This window comes from Equus quagga, chromosome 3, assembly GCF_021613505.1.
Source record: "Equus quagga isolate Etosha38 chromosome 3, UCLA_HA_Equagga_1.0, whole genome shotgun sequence".
NCBI lineage: Eukaryota > Metazoa > Chordata > Mammalia > Perissodactyla > Equidae > Equus > Equus quagga.
Genome location: NC_060269.1, coordinates 80,844,422 through 80,867,853, shown reverse-complemented (window position 1 = coordinate 80,867,853; position 23,432 = coordinate 80,844,422). Strand labels below are relative to the sequence as shown.

At 42.2% G+C, this 23,432-nt stretch overlaps 1 protein-coding gene across 1 annotated transcript; it reads left to right on the top strand.

Moving 5' to 3' along the window:
* Positions 1-21,477: 21,477 nt before the first annotated feature.
* On the top strand, positions 21,478-22,557 carry ATOH1 (atonal bHLH transcription factor 1). Its single transcript, XM_046655981.1, has one exon. The coding sequence runs from the start codon at positions 21,478-21,480 to the stop codon at positions 22,555-22,557; it is 1,080 nt and encodes a 359-aa protein (XP_046511937.1).
* The last annotated feature ends 875 nt before the right edge of the window (positions 22,558-23,432 follow it).

Genomic DNA, 23,432 nt, shown 5'->3' with positions numbered 1-23,432 from the left:
CTAGGCCCTTATCTCCTCATAGAGAGAATGCTTTGACAATAATTTCAATGGATCCCCTGGTCCATTTGTACTTCATTCCAACGTGTATATCACGGCCAGTTTGATTTTTTGTAAGTAATGCTTTTAGCAGTTCTGTCCCCTGCTGTTAAAAGTCTTTACTGATTTCCTCTTTTCTACTCCTCTGCCTTCAAGAGGCTGCACATTCTGATTCTGCTCAACCTATATATTACTCCATGATACAAAAATCCAGTTTGGTGTAGGGGGTGGCGTGGCGGTGTAGCGGTTGAGTTTGTGCACTCCACTTTCAGTGGCCTGGGATCCACTCGTTCGGATCCAGGCTCGGCCCTGCACACTGCTATCAAGCCATGCTGTGGCAGGCGTTCCACATGCAAAGTAGACGAAGATGGGCAGGATGTCAGCTCAGGGCCAATCTTCCTCAGCAGAAGAAGAAGGATTGGCAGCGGATGTTACCTCAGGGCTAATCTTCCTCAAAAAAGAAAAAAAAATCCAGTTTGGTGTAAACAATTTTCTGCCATATAATTTTGTTCATTGATTCCGTCACATAGTCAACAAATATTTATTAAAGGCCTACGACAGATTAGACGCTTGGGATGCAAAGATATTAATTTCCAAGGACATAAAAATAAACAAAATATTCTCCCTGCCATCAATGAGACTATCACAGACAATAGTCAATTAAAGAACTCATTATAATACACCAGGTAAGAAGAACTCTAAAGAAGTATGGGACAAATAAAACTACACTGTTGTAACATTCTGTCCTTGGGGGAGAGGCCTCAAGATATATTAGAAGTAAATGATCACAATGTAACAAAGTATTGTTCCCCACACTAGTTCCTGCTTTTAGGAGTCAGAGATCCCAAAAAGTTTGGATATTCTTCATTAAAAATGCCCTCAACCTGTCCAAATTCTAGCCCTCCCCACAAAACCAGTCCCACCTCCTTCATGATTTCTTCCTCCATTTTCTCCAATACTTGATCTTCCTTTCTGGAATTACTATATCTGTAAGTCTGCATTATTCAACTTAGTGATTGGTTATATGGAATCTTCAAGTATTTGTTATTGCTTTGTGTATGATAGACTTAGCTCCCTAAGATATGAGCCTATTAAGGGCAGAATTCATGTCTCATAGAAGCGCATTTCTTATTTTCCAAAGAACCTAACTTAATTCCAAGATCACTATAGTAATAAATAATTAGTAATTGCTAATTTGCTTATTTTGTTGGGAAAATGTATATTTTAAAGTTGAGCATTTTTTTCACATTACTTGCTAGTCCAGAATTTCCTAAAATTTATTCTATGTAGCACCAGGTGTACAAGATGCTAATAAATACGACTGAAGAAGTTAATTCCATGTTGAAATGTTGGGGACATATTAAGTTAAAATAGTTAAAGAAGATTATTTACTACAAATCTTCCCAAAACCTTTAAAATTTGTATAATTTGTCTTCAAGAGAAGTAGATATTAGGCAGCGTTTCCCAAATCTGCTTAAGGACAAATTCCATTTCTTGGAATTAGTATATACAGAGCTCACTTTGGGAAATTCTGATGTCTTCGAAAGTCTTTGGAGCTGATTGCTATTTTTAACTCAAACTATTTGCATTGCTGAAATAACTGGTTATTTAATTCAGTTAACTGGTAAGTGCCATCATTCCACTAACACTGTTAGAAAGTCTTAGTCTTCTCTAAATTCTACAACATTAGCAAAGATTTTGGTAAACATGAAACCCGGGTACAAGTTCTCCCAACAAGGTCGTAGAGGCAAGGACCACTCTGATCCCTTCAGAAGCTGGCCAAAGTTAAGATTTACGATTTGTGCCGAGGTTCAAGGCTCCTGCTGTTGATCTAAATTTTTACGATTCTTTTATTTAATGGTTGAAGTACGAAGTCTACCCCTCAGGTTTCAAGAAAGAGGGAAGTTTCTTATTTAAGATCATGAGTCTAAATAGGTAGATTAAAAAACATCTTATATCGAATCTCATGAGTGATTACAACTTTAGTAGGATTTATATATTTATCATTAACAATTAGTGTGTTAAAGCTTATGTATGGTCTGAAAGTAATAACTAAAAGTCAAGAGCTGTGATTCAAGATCTAAGGAGACAGGCTCCAGGATATTGCATGTGACTATATATCAAGACCACCTTTGGTAGAATGTTCTGTTGACTCTCCCTGTGAGGGCAATACTGACTTTGTTTTCTAGTGAAGATGTCCAAGGCCTTATCCAGTGTAAACTACCAGTGTATCCTAATCCAAATCTAGCTGAACTCCAAGGCCCTCCCTTAGACAGGGTCTGGTGAACCAGCAGCCAATATGCTCTGCTTCCCGATGGCTGCCTGGGTCCAGAAAACCTATGACACCCAACAGGGGAGGTTTGCAGTGGCTTTCATCATGCTCCGCTTTGTTTACAATGAACTTTTACAGTGGAGGAATGCCCCATAAGTAGTGGTAGGACCATGGAAAGCCAAACCTTGTTTGAAATCATCCTTGATGTGCTTTATTTTTCCACAGGCTTCATCCCTACAGAATGAAACCACAACATCTGAAAGAAAGAATGCTTGGCCATTAAGGCCATGTTTGAAACTTGGTACCAAAACCTGGAGAAGCCAGGCATCCAGTCATGGCCTGCACCAATCATCACAACTGGGAGGTCCTCTGGATGACCCGTAACCTCTACCAGCACCAGAGCTGCTGATCTCTTTCCCACCTGTTGATTTCAGGACACACTAGATCCTGAGTACCCCAAACTGGTGAGCTGATGTACTCTGTCCTAAGTTAAAAATTCTTATTCAGTTCAAGGAAGTTGAACTCACCAGGTTGTGACACCCAAAAATCTTTGCTGTAATCCACTCATAGAAGAACAACAGGTCTGCCGCTTTCAGCCACAGGTCGTGGGTCCTGCCAGAGCCAGCCCAGCAGCCTGGGAGGGATGCTTTTACGCAGTGGACTTGTTGCCTATGTGTCCTGGTCAGGAGCACTCACGCTGACGTCCAAGTCTGTACTGTGGCAGATTTGTCCTCCAGCTTCTGCCTGTTCAAGATTCACCGCAGTTTCAACTGTGGGTCTTGGGACTTCTGATGGCCAAGTGGCCAGTAAGACGTGGAGGACCAAGGAGAATGTGCCTTGGCAGAACTGAACCAGAAAAAGACAGAGGCCTCTACCAACCCTTATTGAACCACTAGTGATCGTGATTAATCATCGCTGGAGAATTTTATTTCACAGAGTGCTCTCCATATTGCTAAACCAACATTATCTTCATATTTACCAAAATGATCCGCTTTTCTCCATGCCATGGGGCATTGCCTTTACCCCTAGTGGCTATCAACTACCTACATTCTGCATGGATCCCTGGCTAATGTAGAACCACCAGTTTGAATCCATGTCTAGTAAATTTGTCATTGTAGACAAAGATCACTCGGATCACGATGTTACACCCTGGAAGAGCAGCACCTGCATATACTATCCACCACCAAAACAACTGAGTTTTCCTCTGCCCAGTTCCACATTCATCTATAATACCTCTTCCCATGCAAATCAATCTCTTGCAAGTAAAATATGGAAGCATCCCGTGAAACATCCCAATCCCATGAATTCAACCAATTTTTACTAAGGATCTATTGTGTGCCCAGCACTCTATTAAATTCTGAGACTACAGTGGTGAATAAGTCATAGTGCTTGTCCTTAAGAAGTTGACATTCCACTGGGGAAGTCAGACAATTAAACAACATGGTGAGTGCTGGAGCAGTGTAATGATGGCCACAAGAATTCCCTCGTCTCTGTTTTTTGACCACCCAAGGAGCTCCTAGTTGCCCTGGCTTACTCACAGATGATCTTCTGATGCCAAAACAACCCACAAGATTCAAGCCAGCAAGCAGCAGCCCCCAGGGGAACCCCTGAAAGTGGTGATCCTATGGATTCTGGTTACTAATGTATGTTCTAAGCCACTTGGCTTTTAAACAAGTTAGATGCTCACTTGCTAAGCGCCTTCCCTGTTATGTCATCAAACTGGTAGCCCTCAGGGTATAGCTGCTCATAAGTGGAATCAGACTGTGAAGTTGGAAGATACGGCTTCAAGTTTGGGTACTTGAATGGCACTTATTATGGCTATGGGCAAATCGCTTACACTCTTTAGTCTTTGGCGTCTTTCTTTGCAAAATAAAAGTAAAAACATTATATGCTATACCTACCTCACAGGGTTGTTGTGAGAATCAAGTGAAAATGTATGTGAAAGTACTTTGTAAACTTTGTTATTTTTAATCACCCTATTTCCCGTGGCTTCTTCCTCCCCCCTACCAAATACAATGCTATAATTTATCTGAAGGATGTACTTCTACACCTCCCCACCCCATGCAAATGAATGGTACGAAGAGGAAGAATCAAACGCCCTCCTGGATATCTGGTTTCAGTATGAGAATTCTGATGCCTCACAAGATGACAAGGATATAATCCAGAGGATCAAAGCCAGGGCCCTATTGCTATATAGGCATCCACCATTAACACACCACTACACCAGGGCACCAGTCAGCCACCTTGACAGAAGGCCTTCCCCCAAGGCCTACTGTAGAAAACCCACCCTTGGCCCCAGAGAACTAACCAGACAGCAACAATTCAGGGAGCCATCTGTGCTCTGGCTGCCAAAAGAATCACCAGCCACTCCAGTGGAGCGCATGACTCCCAAGATAGAGCAAGAAGACCTCGTTAAAGAAGACACCAACCCAATTAAACAAAACACAAGCCATCTCTGACTGCCTGGCCTATTATAGTTGGGCCGGCAAGAGGAACTCCTAGACATTCATTTAAAACAAAGATTTGGTGACACATTTCTTCTTTAAGCACAGTTTACCCCACAGGCCAACCTGGCTCTTGCTTCTCTGATTTTGACTTGTCTGCCCCCCTATGTGTGAGTAGATATGTTCCTGGCTTACAGGTCTCATGTCCCCTCATACACACACACACACACACATACACATGTACACATGCCCACAATAATGAGGAATCTCACCCATGTTCCCTATTCTACCCACACAGCCACGCCCTAGCTTAGCCTTCCATTTCTGGTGATTCAAAATGAGTTGTAGATTGACTGATCTAGTCTAAGTTCAGTCTCACTGGAACAGTCTATCCCAGGTTGGAATGCTGACTCTATTTCAGTCCTGGGTAGAAGTTTAAACAGAGTGCCTATGGAGCCATAGATACCCAGCAATCCTTTAAGGAAAACAAATTGATTTGATCTTTCTACTTAGAATATACCAGCTTCTCCAAAACTAAGAACATATTAGCATGTACCTTCAGTAATAGCATAAAGTTTCTATAAAAGATCTCTTGAGTGAAGAGAATGATGATTACGTACCAGAAGATCAGACAGGATTGGCAATTCGGAATCTTTGGAGTAAGAGCTTAAGCTTAAAATAGAAAATTCCAGCTGTAATTCATTCCTCAGCTTCCTAGAGCAAGGAAAGAGGATATAGAAAAAATGTTGATTCAGGGTTTATATCAGTTTCCAAAATATATTTAAATGGAAAGGAAAATAGCTCACAATATCCTCTTTGCTATATGTCAGAATGGCTGACCTAATATACCAAGTCAATGAACTGAGAAATTCCCAAATCTTTTCTTAAGGCTATACTATTAAAATTCAGTTCAATACTTTTTAGATTTTTTTAAAAAATTAAAACAATGTCTTATAGTTTACAGTCACTACTTGCTCTGGGAAGGGAGCCAGAGAGACTCAGAGTACCAGCCACCCAAGGTCAAAGGCGCTGAGCCAAAGGACCCAGGAGAGAGCAGGCCAAGCCAGGAAGAAAAGCTGTTGCTGAAATGACAGACCAAGCATCTGAAACAAGAGGATCTCTAGGTCATGGTAGCTGAGAAAGAAGAGTAGTTAGATCCAAACTTGGAAGCAGATTAAGATGTTGGAATAGGTATCAGGACGAATACGAGTGGGCAGGAGATGGAGTCACCAGCAGCCACATGATGTTGTCTTCTAGCAGTCTTTCTCTTGAGATACAATATTACATCCTAGTTTCTTTTTCAGAAGTTAAGTCCTTAGTATCACTGATGTCACTTACATAGCCAGCTCCAAATAGAAAACCCTTACACACAGACATACCTTTTACTATCTCGATTGCTATAATTTTTTCTTTTTCAGAGATTTTTAATTTTTTCATAAATATTTTATAAATTACTTTATCAATAAAAAAATGGTCAATAAGTAATTTCCCTAGGTGAATTCCAATTTCTTCCTTAGGTATTAAAAATTGGTAATAAAAATGAATTACTTTAATTAATAGTTTGTCCACCCTTCATGCCCAAGGCTGTATGAGAGGGAGAGGATATGCTAACATAGATTACATGTAAGTGGGATTGAAACAATTGTAGTGAAACATTAGCCAAGGGTAGCCAAGGGGATGTTTGATGGTGACACACAGTGAGCATTTCAGTTTAACCTCAATCTGCAAATTGTACCTCTCTTCCGAAAGTCAGAGGGGATCAACTCTCCCACTGCCACATCAGAATGCAGAGACTGTGGAGTGAAAGATAGATACACAGGATAGAAAAGGATAATGCAAGCAACATTTTGCAGAAAGAGGTAGCTGAATGCAGAGACCAGCCATACTCTGTAGCTGGCAGGAGTGCAGGCTTTTTAGAGAACTCACATTAGAAGTTCCAGCAGTAGATGGAACCGGGCCAGTAGACACAATGGTGGGGAGAGTGGGGAAGTTTCTGTAATTAAAGACTGAACTCTGCACACTTTCAAACAGACTAAGAATTCTCTGCCATTGGCAACAAGGACTGATTTTTTTTCAAGTGATTGTTCTTACTGAACCTGGTAAGGCATGAATCAGTGTGGGAAATAAAGGAAGTCAGTGGATTATAGCCCTCAGGTTAAGAGTGAAAAAGATAATCTGAGTGGTATGAGGAGAGTCGCATGCACAAGCTCCCCAGCGTGAGACTGGAAGTGCTCACAGAGGAATATCACTGTGTGTCCTTTGCAATACTCTCTATCCCCAGTTATGCTTAAATTGAGTGCCTAGTAAATTACAATTGGTTCTTGTCTTTTGTGTGAGTTCAGTTCTTCTCTATTGAATCTTTGCATGGTCTTTATAAGTCCAGAATTTATAAAGAACCCTTCCAAATTCACAGAGGACCTGTTACCATCTGAACCAGGTACTGATAATTACCATCAGTATTCTAGAATGACCAAACCAAATTAAGCAGTAATTCTTTACTTCAAACTGAATATATACAAATAATACCAGGAAGATGTAATATTATCTGTTACAGCAGCCCCTAGTATAAATATAATCCCAAATTTCCCATATTCCACTACCAAAGAACAAAAGTAAATTTCTGTAAACTGAAAATCTACAGACAGAATATTATTCTTTTACCAGATCAAAATTTGGCAGCAATTAAACCATTCTTTGAAGTAACTAATAAAACAGTTAAATTCTTCAAAGGCATTCTTTCTTTCAATTTATTTTGATTGAGTGCCATCAATGGTTCAAACACCATGTTAAGCAACGGACATACATAGTGACCCAAATCATGGAGTTCACACTCCAGGGTCAGAGAAAGAGATTAAACAGATAATCATACCAATGAATGTGTAATGACCAACTGAGATTAATTCCCTGAAAGTGAGGAGGAAGATACAATGAGAGTGTATGACAAAGAAACCGACCTCATTTAGAAAGCTTACTGGAAGAAGTAAAAAGCTTGAGCTAAAGTAAGAACAATGAGTAGAAGTTTAGGGAATAGAAGTGGGGAGTGTAGAACACTTCAGACAGAGGGACCAGTGATCGTCCTTCAGTGAGAGAAAGCAAAGCTTATGCGAGAACTGAAATGCCAATGTGGCCAAGAGAACTGGAAGAGTGCAAGGGACTGGAGCCTTGAAAGCCCAGGGGAAAAGGGTAGGAGGGGATTATAGAGGTGGTAGGAACCAACCTATGCAGTCCTAGCAGCCCTGCTAAGGAACTCAGTCTTCAGCCTAAGAGAATCCAGCAGCTGATGCAGGTTTTAGCAAGAGTTAGTCTTAAATTTGTTTGCCTTGTTGGGTTGGGTTGTAAACAGAGAGAGCACTCAATTTGCACACATGGAATAAATTCAAGAAAGTTTTCTTCACCACAAAATATCCCAGAGAACTGTTATTATGTTTTCCTAAATTGAGCTGATTATCAGAATCCTTACTCAGAAACTTCCACTTAAAGAGACATTCTGAGATATACATTCAAGTGGTGCCAAGCGTGTCATTATTGCAGCCTCATCATGTGCGCAGCGCAGACAGGGATTCTAACTTTAAAACAGATACAAAAGTGGTCCCAATAACAGTTGTACAGAGGAAAATATTTTGGAAGTATCCATGAGGGTAAATGAGTGGATCATTACCATTTACCACTCTAAAAAGTGTGGGACTGAATTTAGAATGGAAAGAGATAATAAAAGAGCTGGGAAGTATAGAGCTGCCCCAATTTGCATGCACATCAATGGCAACCTTAGGATGCAGTGTCTTCTCCATCAACCCTTCCCACATCTCTGACTTCAGAGATACCTGGTGCCTCCAGCAGCTGCGCATCTTCAGGGAACAAGGGCAGGAATTGGTCTTCGTGGCTTTCCCTGCAGACTAAGTTGTAGGCTTTCTCAGTTCTGCCACGTCAATTGCCACTTGTCCATTTGTTTCCATTTTGTAAAAAATGGTTGACATCTTTCATTTGTTATTGTCTCTTTAGCCATTCTCTCTGTCCTGTGAGTTTATGCCTTTTGTGTCATTTTTCTGTCATATTAATGATACATGAGGAGAGAAGTTGTGTTCAATTTGAAACAATTAACTGGAATTTTCTTATTGTTTTAATTTGCATTTCCTGGTTGAATGTGTGTTTCATGTTTATAGACCATTTTTACTGCTCCTTCATGAATTACCTGCTCTTATCTTCTGGCTGTTTTTCTATCGGCAACTAGTAGTTTTCTTATCAAGTTTATTAGTCCCTTTTTATTTTTATATCTATTAACTCACTGTGTGTAAAATTTGTTGCAAATATTTTTTCTAGTTTGTCATTTACTTTTAACTTTTATGATTTTTGTACATGAAAAAGGTTCTTTTAGTTTTTATGTACTATAATTTGTAGAACTCTTTGATTATTAAAAAGTATTATTAATTTTAAATTATTTAGCTAATTATTGGACTGTTAAATCATCCATTGATTTTATGCATAATGTGCCCTTACTTAGCCTGATATCAGTAAAACACTTACTTACATCACCTTCTAGATATGTTTATAATTTCATGTTTTTATATTTAACTTTTAACCCATCTAGAATTTTATTTTTTTCACTTGGTTCAAGGACAGAGTTTAAAAATTGAGAAATATAGTGTATACCATCAAATACATGAAACATAAGCATAGAATTATGTACAATTTAACAAATAACTTAAAAGCAAATACTCATTCTACTACAACCTGAATCCTTGTCTAAGGATCTACTTTTGGGGGAACCCAAACTAAAATAATTCATACTGGAAGTGGTCTAGGAAGCACAACCTCAGACTGATTTCTGGAATTGGATCACTCACTGGCCAGATAACAAAGACTGCGTTGTTAGTGATGAGTAGGTTGTAATAAGCCCTGGCATGCTGCAGGGTCACTATTACCAACAGCCTCTTCCATGGTGAACCAGGATAGCAGGCAGGAGGAAGGGGGCGTACTGGGATTATGCAATATCTCTACCATTTGAGAGATATAGTAGCAGTGATTGTCAGAAAAGACCACAGATATGGTAGGTTGTTAAGTACCATGGGTACACCACTGAAGGAAAATGGTGAGCTCAAGTCAGCCAACCAACAACTCAGGGGACAATATAAAATACAGAAAACCTCTATGACACTCACATTTGCTACAGCCAGGGGGCAGTACACACTGAAAAGCAGGCCTGATTGTGAGAGTAGCAGAATTGCAGAGAAGGCTTACCACACAGCCCTAGCAAATTTACTATGCTAAACTCAAGGCCCTGATAGCAAAGAAATGGGAACCTGAGGATGGAATGGAGACATATGAGTACATGTCCTTGGATCCCCATATTCTGCTGAACCATCTCGGCCTCCTAAAGTGGCCCACTTTCCATTATTCAAGAATAGCCAACTCCCCTTGCCTGGGGACCACACAGAGACCTCGTGTGAGTAAGGTCCCTCACAAAATAAGACTTGCCTTCATCAAGATTTGCTCCATCTTTTTCACAGTTTGTAGGCATAAAGCTAGGGTCAAGTCTCAGCATGGCCCATCTGGGGTAGTACTATTCTTATTGTGGAAGCAAAGGAATTATTCACCAAAAGTACAGTAATACTTAGGGGAACTCCCATAACTCAGAATATAATGTCCTAGAAGTCCAAATATTATGCTGTAATGGATTTTTTTAAACTTCAGAGAAACATTGACCTACAGTAAATGAGGTGGAAATGCCAGACCAGCTTTATTAAAGTTTTAGGAAAGGGGGAAAAGACTTAGACAGGAGGATATGCTTCAACGGATTTAATGTTTAAAACCAGAGAATTCATGAGCTGACCAGGTTTCCCAGGACAGTCAAGAAGGATCTCTCTTCACTAAATCAAAAAGGAAAGTGCTAATGTGGGGACACTGGACTTGTTGAGAAATTTCAGTCAATCTGTCCTTTTTAAGCCAGGTGTATGGTCAGGAAAGCTGCCACAGAATGAGCTTATCAGTGTCAAGGGAATGAGAGGATTCTGGAATAGTAGGGGCCAGGTGGTGTCACTTAACTGGCAAGGCAAGGTGGATGTAATTACTATATTGAGGAGTAAACCAGATGGCTCATGGCAAATGACAGTAGACTACTGTTAACCGAGCCAAGTGGTAGCCCCACTCTCAGCTGCTGGGCTACTGATGTCCTTATTACGCAGCTACTGATATGGTGAATTTGCCAGGAAAGATGATTAGAAACAGTTCACACTCATTTGGAATGAACAGTACATTCCCGATCTTGACTCAGGGTCCTGTTAATATTCTTATGCTAAAGGGATCTTGATCATCTGGACCTTCTGCGGAACATCATAGTGGTGCATTCTACTAATGACATCATTTTAATTGGACCTGGGAGGCAGAAAGCGGCTTTATAAGGAATGCCCTTGTGAGGCATATGTGGGCCAGGGGGTGGGAAATTAACCGTACAAAGTTCCAGGATCCTGTCAAACTGGTGATGTTTTTAGGATTCCAGAAGTTTGTCATATGCTAAGACATCCCCAAAGAAATGACTAAGTTATTACTCCTTGAACCTTTTGCCACTCAGAAAAGCATAATGCCTGGCATACCTCTTTGGATTTTCGAGAAAGCACATGCCACACTTAGGAATACAGTTCTGACTTATTTATCAGTTGACTTAAATGGCAACCAGTTTTGAGTGGGATTTTGCAGCATATTTAAGCTGTGGAACAAGCATGCCTGCCCCTTAGATCAGATGATTCAGCAGGTCTCACAGTGCTAGAGGTATTTGTGGAACATAAGGTTGCCATTTAGAGCTTTTGCAAGCCCCAACAGAAGAGTCACAGCACAGACCCCTAAGAGCTTGGAGCAAGGCTACGCCATCTGCAGCAGAGAACCGCTCACCACTCCAAAAGCAGATCCTGGCATACTACTGGACCTTAGTGGAGACTGGATTCTTAACCAAGGGATAGTAAGTGACTATGCAACTGGAGCTACTCACCTTAATATGGATATCACATCAAGTCATACGCTTGGAGGAGGGGCACAGTAGCAATCCATCATATTGCAGAAATGATACATTCTGGATTAGACCTAAGCAGGTCCAGAGACCATAAGTAAGTCATATGAAAAGATGTCCCAGACCTTTACGTTACTTAGTTACATCAATACCTCAGCCTTAGTAAGCTAACAGAAAACAAACAGCTAACAGAGAAGGGAAAACTGAGGCCTGGTTCATGGATGAAGTGACTTGAGATGTTTTCAAGCTGAAAATAGGTTGCTGTTGCACCACAGCCTCTCTCAGAGGAGCCCTGAAAGGTAGTGTTGAGGGGAAGTCCTGTGTGGTTCACTTTACCATCAGCTTTGCATGAAGAAAGAAATGGCCTAAGGTAAGAATAGACATAGATTCCTAGGCACTGGCTGGTTAGTCAGGGACCTGTAGGCAGCAAGATTGGAAGAGTGAAGACAAGGAGATGTGAGGAAGAATCGTGGAGATGGACCTGTAGGAGTGAATACAGAGTATGCAGATCTTTATGTCCCATACCAATGTCCCCAGAGACCATCTACCACAGAGAAGGCACTGAACAACCAGGAGGTAAAGATGACCCATACACTGGAAGTCAGCCAGCTTCTTTCCTCAGCTCCCCCAGTGCTTGCACCATAGGCCCTTGAACAGAATAGCCTCACTGGAGGGATGGAGGGAGACAGCAGAGAGATAAACACTAAATAAACAATTGCACAAATAATTATTTCATAATGATTATCCATACTAAAGGAAACAAATGTAAGGCACCATAAAAGTGAAAAACAGGGAGCCGACCCTATTCTGGGGGATCAGGGAATGCTTCCCAGAGAAAGTAAGACCTGAAAGTCAAGTAGGAGGTAGCTAGACAAAGAGGGGCAGGGAAGAAAAGAAGAGTATAGAAGGCAGACAATGTGTGTGAAAGCCCTGAAATGGGAAGATGTTTGGTACATCCGAGCTAAGAAAAGGCCAACGTGGCTAGAGCACCATAAGTGAGTGGGAGAGTGAGGGAGGTGAGACAGAAGAGATAGGGTGGGACCAGTGAAGCAGAACTTTCAGTCCATGTCCAAGGATGCTTTGTTGCTGTTTCTGTTCTTGATGCTGCTCCTGCTGTGGCTATAATAGCTGTTGGTCCATTCTCTCTTTCCCTAGCTACTCCTATTCAACTTTCAGGTCTTACTTCCTCAGTGAAACATTACCTGATCCCCCAGGTTAGTGTCGGTTGTTGATGTTTGTGCTGATTTTAAGAGTAATGAACACCATTGAAAAAGGACTAGGATATAGATAAGAATTTGGTATTGATTGGCATATAGATGGTAGAGGTAGAGTAAGAGGAAATAAGAGCATGGTACCAAGCCAATTAAAGGTAAAAGTCTGCTTAAGAGAAATGAAGAAGGAACAACCCGAAAAGTAGGGAGAAATAAAGAAGAATAAGGTGTCCCTGAGTCAAGAGAACAGAAAGTTTTAAAAGAATGGGTTCAATTATGTTGAAAGTTGAAGAGAAGAGCAATTAAGATATGGCCTAGAAAAAATGTCCATTTGATTTAACAACAGGGGTATTTAACCAACAGAAATTGGCAAATGCCAAAATCAAGGCTTAATTTATTGCTTTGTTGATTGTCTAGACTTAAGATAGTGATAGAGAAAATGTTAATAATTCAGATTAAAGTTAAAAGTTTGTCAATGTCTGTAGCCATTACACTGTAAATAGCACAAAAAAAAATGAGCACATATTCTTCTAGCATTTGAAAATTATCATCCTACTCAGCAAAGAAGTTGCTCACATCATTAACTCTCAAGTGAATTCTGACACGCATCCTCATCGTCGTTTCACTTTCATCTTATTCATTAACAGTAAATGAAAAATACCAATCAACATTCATGGAGGAAGTATATTTGTCCACCGATTGCAATCATTGGTTAGTTGTGGATATAAGAATGGCAAAATCAATGAAGACATGCTGTGAGAATCAATTGGCTACAGGGAATTTACAATAAAGAGTATTTAATGTTTTATTATTATTTATAAATTGTATGTCACACATTCTTTATATAAACAAAATTTATAATAAACTTATATAGTATGCATGCATGCATTTTTTTTTCCAGAGAGCTAACAGTTATACATTTACCAGCATACCACTGTCCCTAACCATCACTAATGATCATTAGAGAAATGCTCAGGACATACTTATATAAATTAAAAACAAATTCACAAATTTAAACTTGAAATAAAAAGAGATATCACAAGTATGGGAGGAAAGGAAATAGAATGCAAATTAACTATCATAATATGGTTTCTCCAGAGAGTCTAACTGGTTGACTTACAAATAAAATTTTGGAACACATGCCATTTGAAATTGCTGCAGAAACATAGTCTGAATTTTCTCTTCACTGGTGATTCACTAAAAAATTGGTTCAGCTACTCTAACCTTCACAAATAACTTCTAGAACATTCTGCTACATTTATCTTACTTTACTACACCCTGCCCCTCTTTAAATAAAAAGGAATGAAATTTTTCAAAAGATAACAGAGAAATTAACATGAAGCAAAGGATATTGTTGTAGCTTTAACATGTGTCCCCAAATTCTTTGATAAACTTCCCCTGCCTTCAGGGCTTAATTGCTCTCTCATTGAGTGTAGTCTTGACTTAGTAACTCACCTCTAATAACTAGAATATGGCAGAAATGACAGAGTGTGCTTTCCAAGTGTAGGTCTAAAAGATAGTGCAGTTTGCATCTGTCTTCCTTTACAGATTTGCTCTGGGGTAAGCTAGCTGCCCATATGTCCTAGGACACCCAAAGAGCACTATGGAGAGTTATCCATGGCAAGAAACTGAGGCCTCCTGCCAACAGCCAGTGCTAACTTTCCAGCCACATGAATGAACCATCTTGGAAGCGGATCCTTGGGTCCCAGTCAAGCCTTCCGGTAATGTCAGCCTGAGCTGAGGTCTTGACTAAAACCTCACGAGAGACCTCCAGCCAGAACCACCCAACTAAACAGAGCCAGAATCTCCTACTCACAGAAACTGTGATATAATAAATGTTCATTGTTTCAGCCACTAACAATGGGGAGATTTATTGTGCATCAATAGATAACTAATACAGATATTATAAAATTGTGAAGGAGTTTATAGTTTCTGGTGGTCAATGAACTTTGGTAAATTTAGGAACTATCGTGAATGCATCTTTGCACTTCTCTCACATGCTATTAGGATAGCAGTAGGCCCAAAGACCCCTTGCTTTCACCTCCTTGCTAAAGGATAAATGGTAGTTTCATTTATCCTTTATCCTTCCCAGAGATGACCAAGGGAAGGGTTCCTAGAGGAGGGAGCATTTGATCTAGACCTTGAGACTTAGGTTACATTTTAGTAGGAAGGAATGGATAATAGGTGTCTGGATTAGGGGATTTGTATTGACAGAAATTATAATATGTGTCCTGAGAACTACAAAGTAGCTGAATAGAACATAAGGAAACTTCTGAATGATGTTTCTCAAAATTGGTTATCCCCAAGAATCCCTTTGGGTGTTTATTTAAAACACAAGTCCTGGGCCCCATTCACAAAGTTAATTTGATAGATTTTGTAGTAGTCCAGGAATCTACCTTTTAAATAAATATATCAAGTGATTGTCAGGCAGTTAGATGATCCTTGTAACACCATTTGAGAAACATTGTGTTGAAAGAATAATGAAATCTCAGTTTGGAGAGGTACATTAGGACAAGGTAATCGGTATTGAAATGCTGAACTACGCTATGTGGTTGATACGTGGTAGACAACGAAAAGCCACTGGGGTTTTCACAAGTTTATTGTGAAAATTTTCATGTGCAAGTAGAACTAATAGTCTAAGGAATCTTCACATCACCCATATCCAGCCATAATCAAGCTTTTTCTACATTCGCCTCATTATTCCTTTTTCCCATTATTGACATTGCTGATGAAGTACTTAAAAGCAAATCATAGATCTCACGTTATTTCACTGCTATATGCTTCTACAAGTGTCTCAAAAGGCATTCTTAGATAACCACATTGCCTTTATCAGACCTAGAACAAGTTAACCATAACTCACTGGTATCACGTAATACCGAGTTCATATTCACATTTCATCAGCGTCTTTTTAAAAAAAAAAAAAGTTTTTTTATTGTTGAATACAAACCCTATCCACACATTGCTTTTGATGCTATATCTTAAGACTGTCTTGATCAAGAGCTATCCTTCCTCGCCTTCCTGCCTCTTTCTTCATGTCACAGACTTGTGGAAACTGATCATTTGTTTTATAGAATGCTACATGATTTAAGTTTGTCTTGTTGTGTTCATGGAGTATCACTTAACTAAGTATTGTATCCCCCATATTTCCTGGAAACAGGAAGTTATCTCTAAGGCTTAATTAAATTCAGATTCATTTTTTCTTTTTTTAAAGAATACTTCATAGGGGTCTGTAAACTTCATAATGCATGAAAAATCAGGAGGCACATAACATCAGCATCTTCTATTCTAAATGATACTAAGGTTGAAGAATGGGTTCAAGTGGTGACAGACTGATCCCTCCATTGTAAAATTCCCCCAACAAACTTTGATCTAATTGTTTCAACCACGGTTAGTGATTGCGTAAATAAAATTTTTCATTAGAGGTTACAAAATATTGATTTTTCTAAATCTCTTATTTCTTCTACCTTTATTAGAAGGAATTATTCTGAAAAGAAATTTTCCTAATGAATTAAGGTCAGACTATCTGATTACTCTGAAACACAGTTCATACAGGAGTGATAGAAGAAATGCTCAATTCTTTCCCATAATTGCCAATTGTTAAGTTGAGGCGACAACCAATGGTGAAAACAATACTTTAGGCGGGGGGGTATTTGTCTGGTTGACTCTGTTTTTTAATGTTTGTGACCTGATCAGAACACTGCTTAGGAGAACTCATCATGACATGGAAATTTTTATTTAAAATAACCTGTAAAAGAATGCATTTCAAGTTAACTTTCAATTTTTTGGCACCTCTTGAGAAAGATTTTTTGAGTTCTTGTGAATGGAATAGTCATTAAATCTGAGAGTTCATAAATGCACTGGATACATACTCTACTGTGGCTGGGCAGAGCAAAATACAACTTGAGGTTTCAGTAGCAACTACAGGCCTCAACGCACTGGGTATAATGCTTGGATTGACATGAATTAGTGACTCTAGACACGTAAAGAACAAACTAAATATGTCTACTTGGTTAGTTTCCTTTTGACTCAAGATAATCTCAGCTTACAGAAAAGTTGCAAGCACAGTACAAAGAACTTCTGCTAAACCATCTGAGAGTAGCCCAACATCCCCAAACACTTCAGTGAATATTCCCTATAAAGGAGAACATTCTTCTATCGAACCACAATAAAACCATCAAAATAGGAAATTAACATTGCTACCATCTCTTTCCCAGACACCGTTCAAGTTTTCTCAGTTGTCCCAGTGGCGCTCTTCATTAGAAAAGGACACAGTTTAGACTCAGGCATCAGATTTGTTATCAAGTCTCTTTGTGCTCCTCTAGCCTGGAATAGTTCCTGAGACAGTTTGCCTTTCATGATCATGACACTTTCAAAGAGTACGGGCTGGGTATTTTCTAGAATGTCCCTCAGTTTGGGTTAGTTTGATGTTTTCTCTTGATTGGATTCAGGATATCCTATGATATTTGACAGGAATATCATAGAAGTGAAGTTGCGTTTTCTGCATCTTAACAAATGACACATAAATCTGATTTGCTCCAATGCTGGTGATGTTAACTTTTTTTTTTCTGAGGAAGATTAGCCCTGAGCTAACATCCGCTGCCAATCCTCCTCTTTTTTTGCTGAGGAAGATTGGCCCTTAGCTAACAACGGTGCCCATATTTTATATGTGGGACGCCTGCCACAGCATGGCTTGATAAGTGGGGCGTAGGTCTGCACTCAGGATCCAAATGGGTGAACCTAGGCCGATGAAGCGGAATGTGCAAGCTTGAAGAACTTCACCACCACACCACAGGCTGGCCGAAGTTAACTTTGATCACTTGATTAAGCTGGTGTCTGCCATACTTCTCCATGGTAGTAGAGTCAATCTTCCTCCACTTGTAAGCAACACATATTTTGTAACTAAGTATTTTTCAAACCTTCAATGCATTCATTTATTCAGCTATATTAGTAAGGATTGACAAATTCCTTTATTTCTCAATGGTGCGTAATGTGTTGCTGCTATCATTACATAATTTGATGCTCAAATTGTCCCATATTTTGTAGTGGAAGCCACTTCAAGCAGGCTTCTGTGGTCTGTTGACATGTCCCCATCATTCTTTGAGCACTTCCTTATATCTGACACAAGATGTTTTAGGTTTATCTTGTGTTTTTTCTGTCCCATCCCTGGAATCAGCTCATTTTTCCATTGGTTGCATTGGTTCTTCTTCGTGGACAATTTTATTTAGAAACTAAAACCTGGAAGCTAGATATGCTCATTGCTGATCCCAGGCCCCGAGAATGCAAAGAGTCAGGGAATATACGTAGGTACATACACACACCACACTTATACCTCTATTTCTATATCCTTTATTTACACATATTCAAAACCATAAATTCATATCAAGATCTTCAATCCAAATCCAACACTCCAGCTTTCTCCATTTCCACATTTCTAACTCCCTTTCTGACAGTGAGAAACTAACTCAGCTGCCCCCACACAGAGGACCTCCTCTTTTAAACTGCCATACTGCCACTGCCACCATCCAGCCCCGGAGACACTCACGGTACTTGGTGTTTGACATCCCACATTCCGCTAGGTCACCCTGCTCGCCTCCCTCAGGCTCCAACCCCAAGCACTGGGCACTGTGTTCACAGCCCCAGCTCAGATGCCTGCCTTCCTCAGCCCACCTAAGGGAAGAGAAGCAGAAGGAAGGAGAAGGGAGGGTGAAGATAAATAGCTTCCTGTTTTATTCTAAGAGCAAAAGAAACGTATTTCAACACAAACTAGAAAAAATATCTTACTGTCCCACACATTATTGGGACACTCTAATTTACTCACCTAAAAATTGAGACTTGTTTCAAAAAAGTAATACTAATGATTATCTACAAAGCTAGCAAACTAGGATCAATATTCTAAGTATTCAGCAAACATTTGGCTATAGCCAATAAAACTGTTTAAGCTTAGGGGAAAATGAATATTTGGCTGTTATGCAGTCAAATTTAAAGTACAGACAAAAAGTTTGCTCAATGCAAGCCCAAGGATAATTTGGGCATCCTACATATTTGGTGGTGACATCATGTGGAAGAATTCCAGGAGTAACTTCCAGCTGTCACAGTTGGGAAAAGTCAATGCAGAGGAGTAAAACGCAGTACAAACGACCAAGAGTCCCAGGCTTTAGCTGCTTACACTGCCACGCATACACAGAAAACGGTTAATCCTTTTCCTGAAAGCTGCATTTTGGCATCCACAGCTATTAGCAATTATTTTTTGAAGTAGCAAATTTTATACAGTAGCACTATTTATAGAAATAGCATCATTAGTTGATTCCAATAGTACTCAGTCCAATCACCAAAAAATTGGAGAATTTTCTCCCAAAAAGGATACTAGATGATTTTTCCTTTTCACTTTTTCTTTATTCTCATCAAGGGTTTTCAGATTAAGTTTGGGTTTTTCTGCTTTGCCTTGGTTTCTGCGTATCTTATTCAGTATATTTATTTCAGCAGAACTTAAACATTCACACAAGAATCCAGCTCTGACCTTTCTGGCTCTTAAGGTCAGAAGGCCCAGGACTGTCCCTACACACCAGCGAAGAGACAAGGCTGAAGGAAAAACAAGTGAAGAATGAGGTATTAAGCATCATTTTAGTACTCTATTCTACCGTTCCATACCTTCATGAAGATAGTTATAGAAGGGAGAAACAAAATACAGTATAGAATATATATATATACATACATACACACACACACACAACTATTTCAGTCCAGTCCCAGAGATTCTTCTGTCCAAGGAGTTCTAAACAGCAAGTTAGAGCAAGCCCCTGAGAATACTAGAGAGAACCACTTTCAGTGTTTCTGGGCACTGCGGAACCAGGTTCCAGGGAGCTCTCTCTAGTGGTTTTTCTTTGCACCACCTTTCCGAGAGGACGCAACTCCTTCGAGATGACAGCCACTGCTAAAGTTGAAAGCAGCTCTAGCAGTAGCTGGTTGCGTCCCACTCCTGGGCCCAGGGGACGGAGCAGTAGAGCGCCCCTAGGTGGGGCGCGCTAGGCACAAGCCACGGCGTCCCAGGGGCCAGGAAGCTTCTGATTGGCTCTTTGCTGTGAATAAAAGAGGCCGCGCTAATAGGCCAGCAGTGGAGGGCTCACCTGGGAGACAGGGTCCCAGGCTCGCCCAGGACCTCCCGGATCTTAGCGCTCTGTGGGGCGGAACGCAGGGAGAGAGCACACCGTAACTCAACGGAGGGGGAGGGGGTTGGGTGGCGCTTTCTGGGTGTTGGCCGCAGAAGCCACGCGCCGCCTGGAAGCCGGGCTCCTGAGACCGAAGGGCGGGTAACTCGGGCTTCTGTACCTTGACAGTGTTCGGAACTGCAGGGAACGCCGGCGGCGTTCCCGTTTCTTTGGGGCACCCTCCCCTGGCTGCGCAGCTCGTAAGGCGTGCTACTGGGGAGGTCAACATTGCAAAATAGCCCTGCCTGAAAACGACTCTGCGGAGAGTTTTCTGCAGGTTCCAACCCTGGTTGGCCCCAGGGTGCTGGGGACAGGGGACAGAGAGGGTTGGGGCATGTGGAATTTGGTCCATTCTATAACTGTACCACGGCTTTATTTTCTCGTCAGAGAAAGATATAAAACAAAGTCAATCTGGAGCAAGAGATGAAAAGACGTGGTAAAATTAAGAAACGTATTCTGAGACAGTTATGGGAACTTTTTAAAAATTCTAACATTGATTCTAAATGGTGGACGTCATTTCGCATTTATCTGTGAACACATATAAGGAGAGGTTTATGTATACATACATATATTACATGCGCGTATACATATATCATCCATGTATACATATGTTGTATTATACGTGAAAGATTTTAAATGGGCGCAAACGGTGGGAGTTACGATCCCAGCTTGGAGGCAGCGATGGGCCGGCGGCTGCTCCCGCCGTGACCGCCTCCCGCGCCGGGCGCGTCCAGCCTCGCCGGGAGCCGCCCGCCCGCTCGCTCCCCTCGGCCGAGCCCGTCCAACGCAGGCGGCTCGGGCTCCAGCCAAGTGCCCGCTCCGCATCCGCTCCCGCAGCCCGGCCGCTGGCGCGGTGACACGACACTGGGGTCAAGTTACAATCCGCAATTAACATATGAATTTGACGAACTTAAAAGAGGTTCGAAGAAAAAAAAGACCTGAGCGTGCGCCTGAGCTCTCGGTGCGTAGGAACTTTTCTCCGGGCGTAAAAACTCTTTGATTGGCTGCTCGCACGCGCCTGCCCGCGCCCTCCATTGGCTGAGCAGACACGCGACCGGCGCGAGGAGGGGGCTGGGAGAGGAGCGGGGGGAGACACACTGGCGCGTGCCGCTTTTTAAAGGGGCGCAGCGCCTTCAGCAACCGGAGAAGCTTCGTTGCACGCGACCTAGTGTGTGATCTCCGAGTGGGTGGGGGAGGGTCGAGGAGGAAAAAAATAAGACATTGCAGTAGAGACCCGGGAAGGGTTTTTTTGTCGTTGAACTGGTTTGCCAGTGCCTCCTCCGACTCTGCGCCTCCGAGCTTCTGCAGTGCAATGTCCCGCCTGCTGCATGCAGAAGAGTGGGCTGAAGTGAAGGAGTTGGGGGACCACCATCACCATCCCCAGCCGCACCACCTCCCTCAGCCTCCGCCGCCACAGCCACCTGCGACTCTGCAGATGAGAGAGCATCCCGTCTACCCGGCCGAGCTGTCCCTCCTGGACAGCACCGACCCACGCGCCTGGCTGGCTCCCACTTTGCAGGGCATCTGCACAGCACGCGCCGCCCAGTACTTGCTGCATTCCCCCGAGCTGGGTGCCTCCGAGGCCGCGGCGCCCCGGGAGGAGGCGGACGGCCGCGGGGAGCTGGTGAGGAGGAGCTGTGGCGGCGGCGGCGGCGGCGGTGGCAGCAGCAGCAGCAAGAGCCCCGGGCCCGTGAAAGTGCGGGAACAGCTGTGCAAGCTGAAAGGCGGGGTGGTGGTAGATGAGCTGGGCTGCAGCCGCCAGCGCGCCCCTTCCAGCAAACAGGTGAACGGGGTGCAGAAGCAAAGGCGGCTGGCGGCCAACGCCAGGGAGCGACGCAGGATGCACGGGCTGAACCACGCCTTCGACCAGCTGCGCAACGTTATCCCGTCCTTCAACAACGACAAGAAGCTGTCCAAGTACGAGACCTTGCAGATGGCCCAGATATACATCAACGCCTTGTCTGAGCTGCTACAAACGCCCAGCGGTGGAGAGCAGCCGCCGCCGCCACCAGCATCTTGCAAGAGTGACCACCACCACCTTCGCGCCGCCGCCCCCTACGAAGGCGGCGCGGGCACCGCGACTGCAGCGGGGCCTCAGCCGGCCTCTGGAGGGGGCTCCCGGCCATCCCCGCCCGGAAGTTGCCGGACTCGCTTTTCGACCCCGGCGTCCGCGGGAGGGTACTCGGTGCAGCTGGACGCTCTGCACTTCTCGACTTTCGAGGACAGCGCCCTGACGGCGATGATGGCGCAAAAGAACCTGTCGCCTTCTTTGCCCGGGGGCATCCTGCAGCCAGGGCAGGAGGAAAGTAGCAAAACTTCGCCCCGGTCGCACAGAAGCGACGGAGAGTTTTCCCCCCATTCCCATTACAGTGACTCGGATGAGGCAAGTTAGGAAGGTGACAGAAACCCTGAAAACTGAGACAGAAACAAAATCGCCCTTTCCCAGTGCGCGGGAAGCCCCGCGGTTAAAGATCCCCGCACCCTTTTAATTTTTGCTCTGAGATGGTCGTTGTTTAGCAACGGCTTGGCTTCAGATGGCAGCTACGTTTGATGCTTTGCAAGAGCCGCCTCTATTCCAAACTTCCTATGGTCCATACTGTTTGATGAAAAGTTGTTGTTAAAGTTGTGTTCTTTCCTCCCACCTTCTGCTCCCCCTGTAGATAGATAAAGTATAATTATATGTACCCATATAGGACATCATTATTCTAGTTCCCTGCTGCCAATACGCTGCTAAAACGTCGCATCTTCTTCTCTGTCGCTGGTTTGTGTTTAATTTATTTTATGCCCTGGGCGTCCATCCCTGTGTGTTGCGCGCACTCACGTGTGGGAGAGTTAGCATTCCGAAGTTGTTTCCCAAAATGCATTATGAGGCGCAAAGTTAATGCTTCCAAAGTGAATAACTTTTGACTATGGAATTGTTAGAAAACAGGGAACTTTGAGGTTTATGTATTGTATAAACATACCCAGTATGTATATCGGATCGCGAGAACATTGGCGTCTTTTAGGAATCTTGGCGCACGCACTTTATCAGCCGCTACTGCTGTGGCTCCGGGACAAACTCAACTGCCAATTGCAGACCAGTTTTTTTTTTTTTTTTGTAACATGGCCACTTATTATACTTAAGCTCTTTGCAGATGTTTGTTTAAAAAATTAAAATTAAAAAACACATCCAGTAGTGTCAAAAGCATTTGGTTAATTTTATTTTGCTTTGTTAATCTTAGAAAACGTATTTATTATTGAGTGTTTGCTACCATTTCTACTTATCTT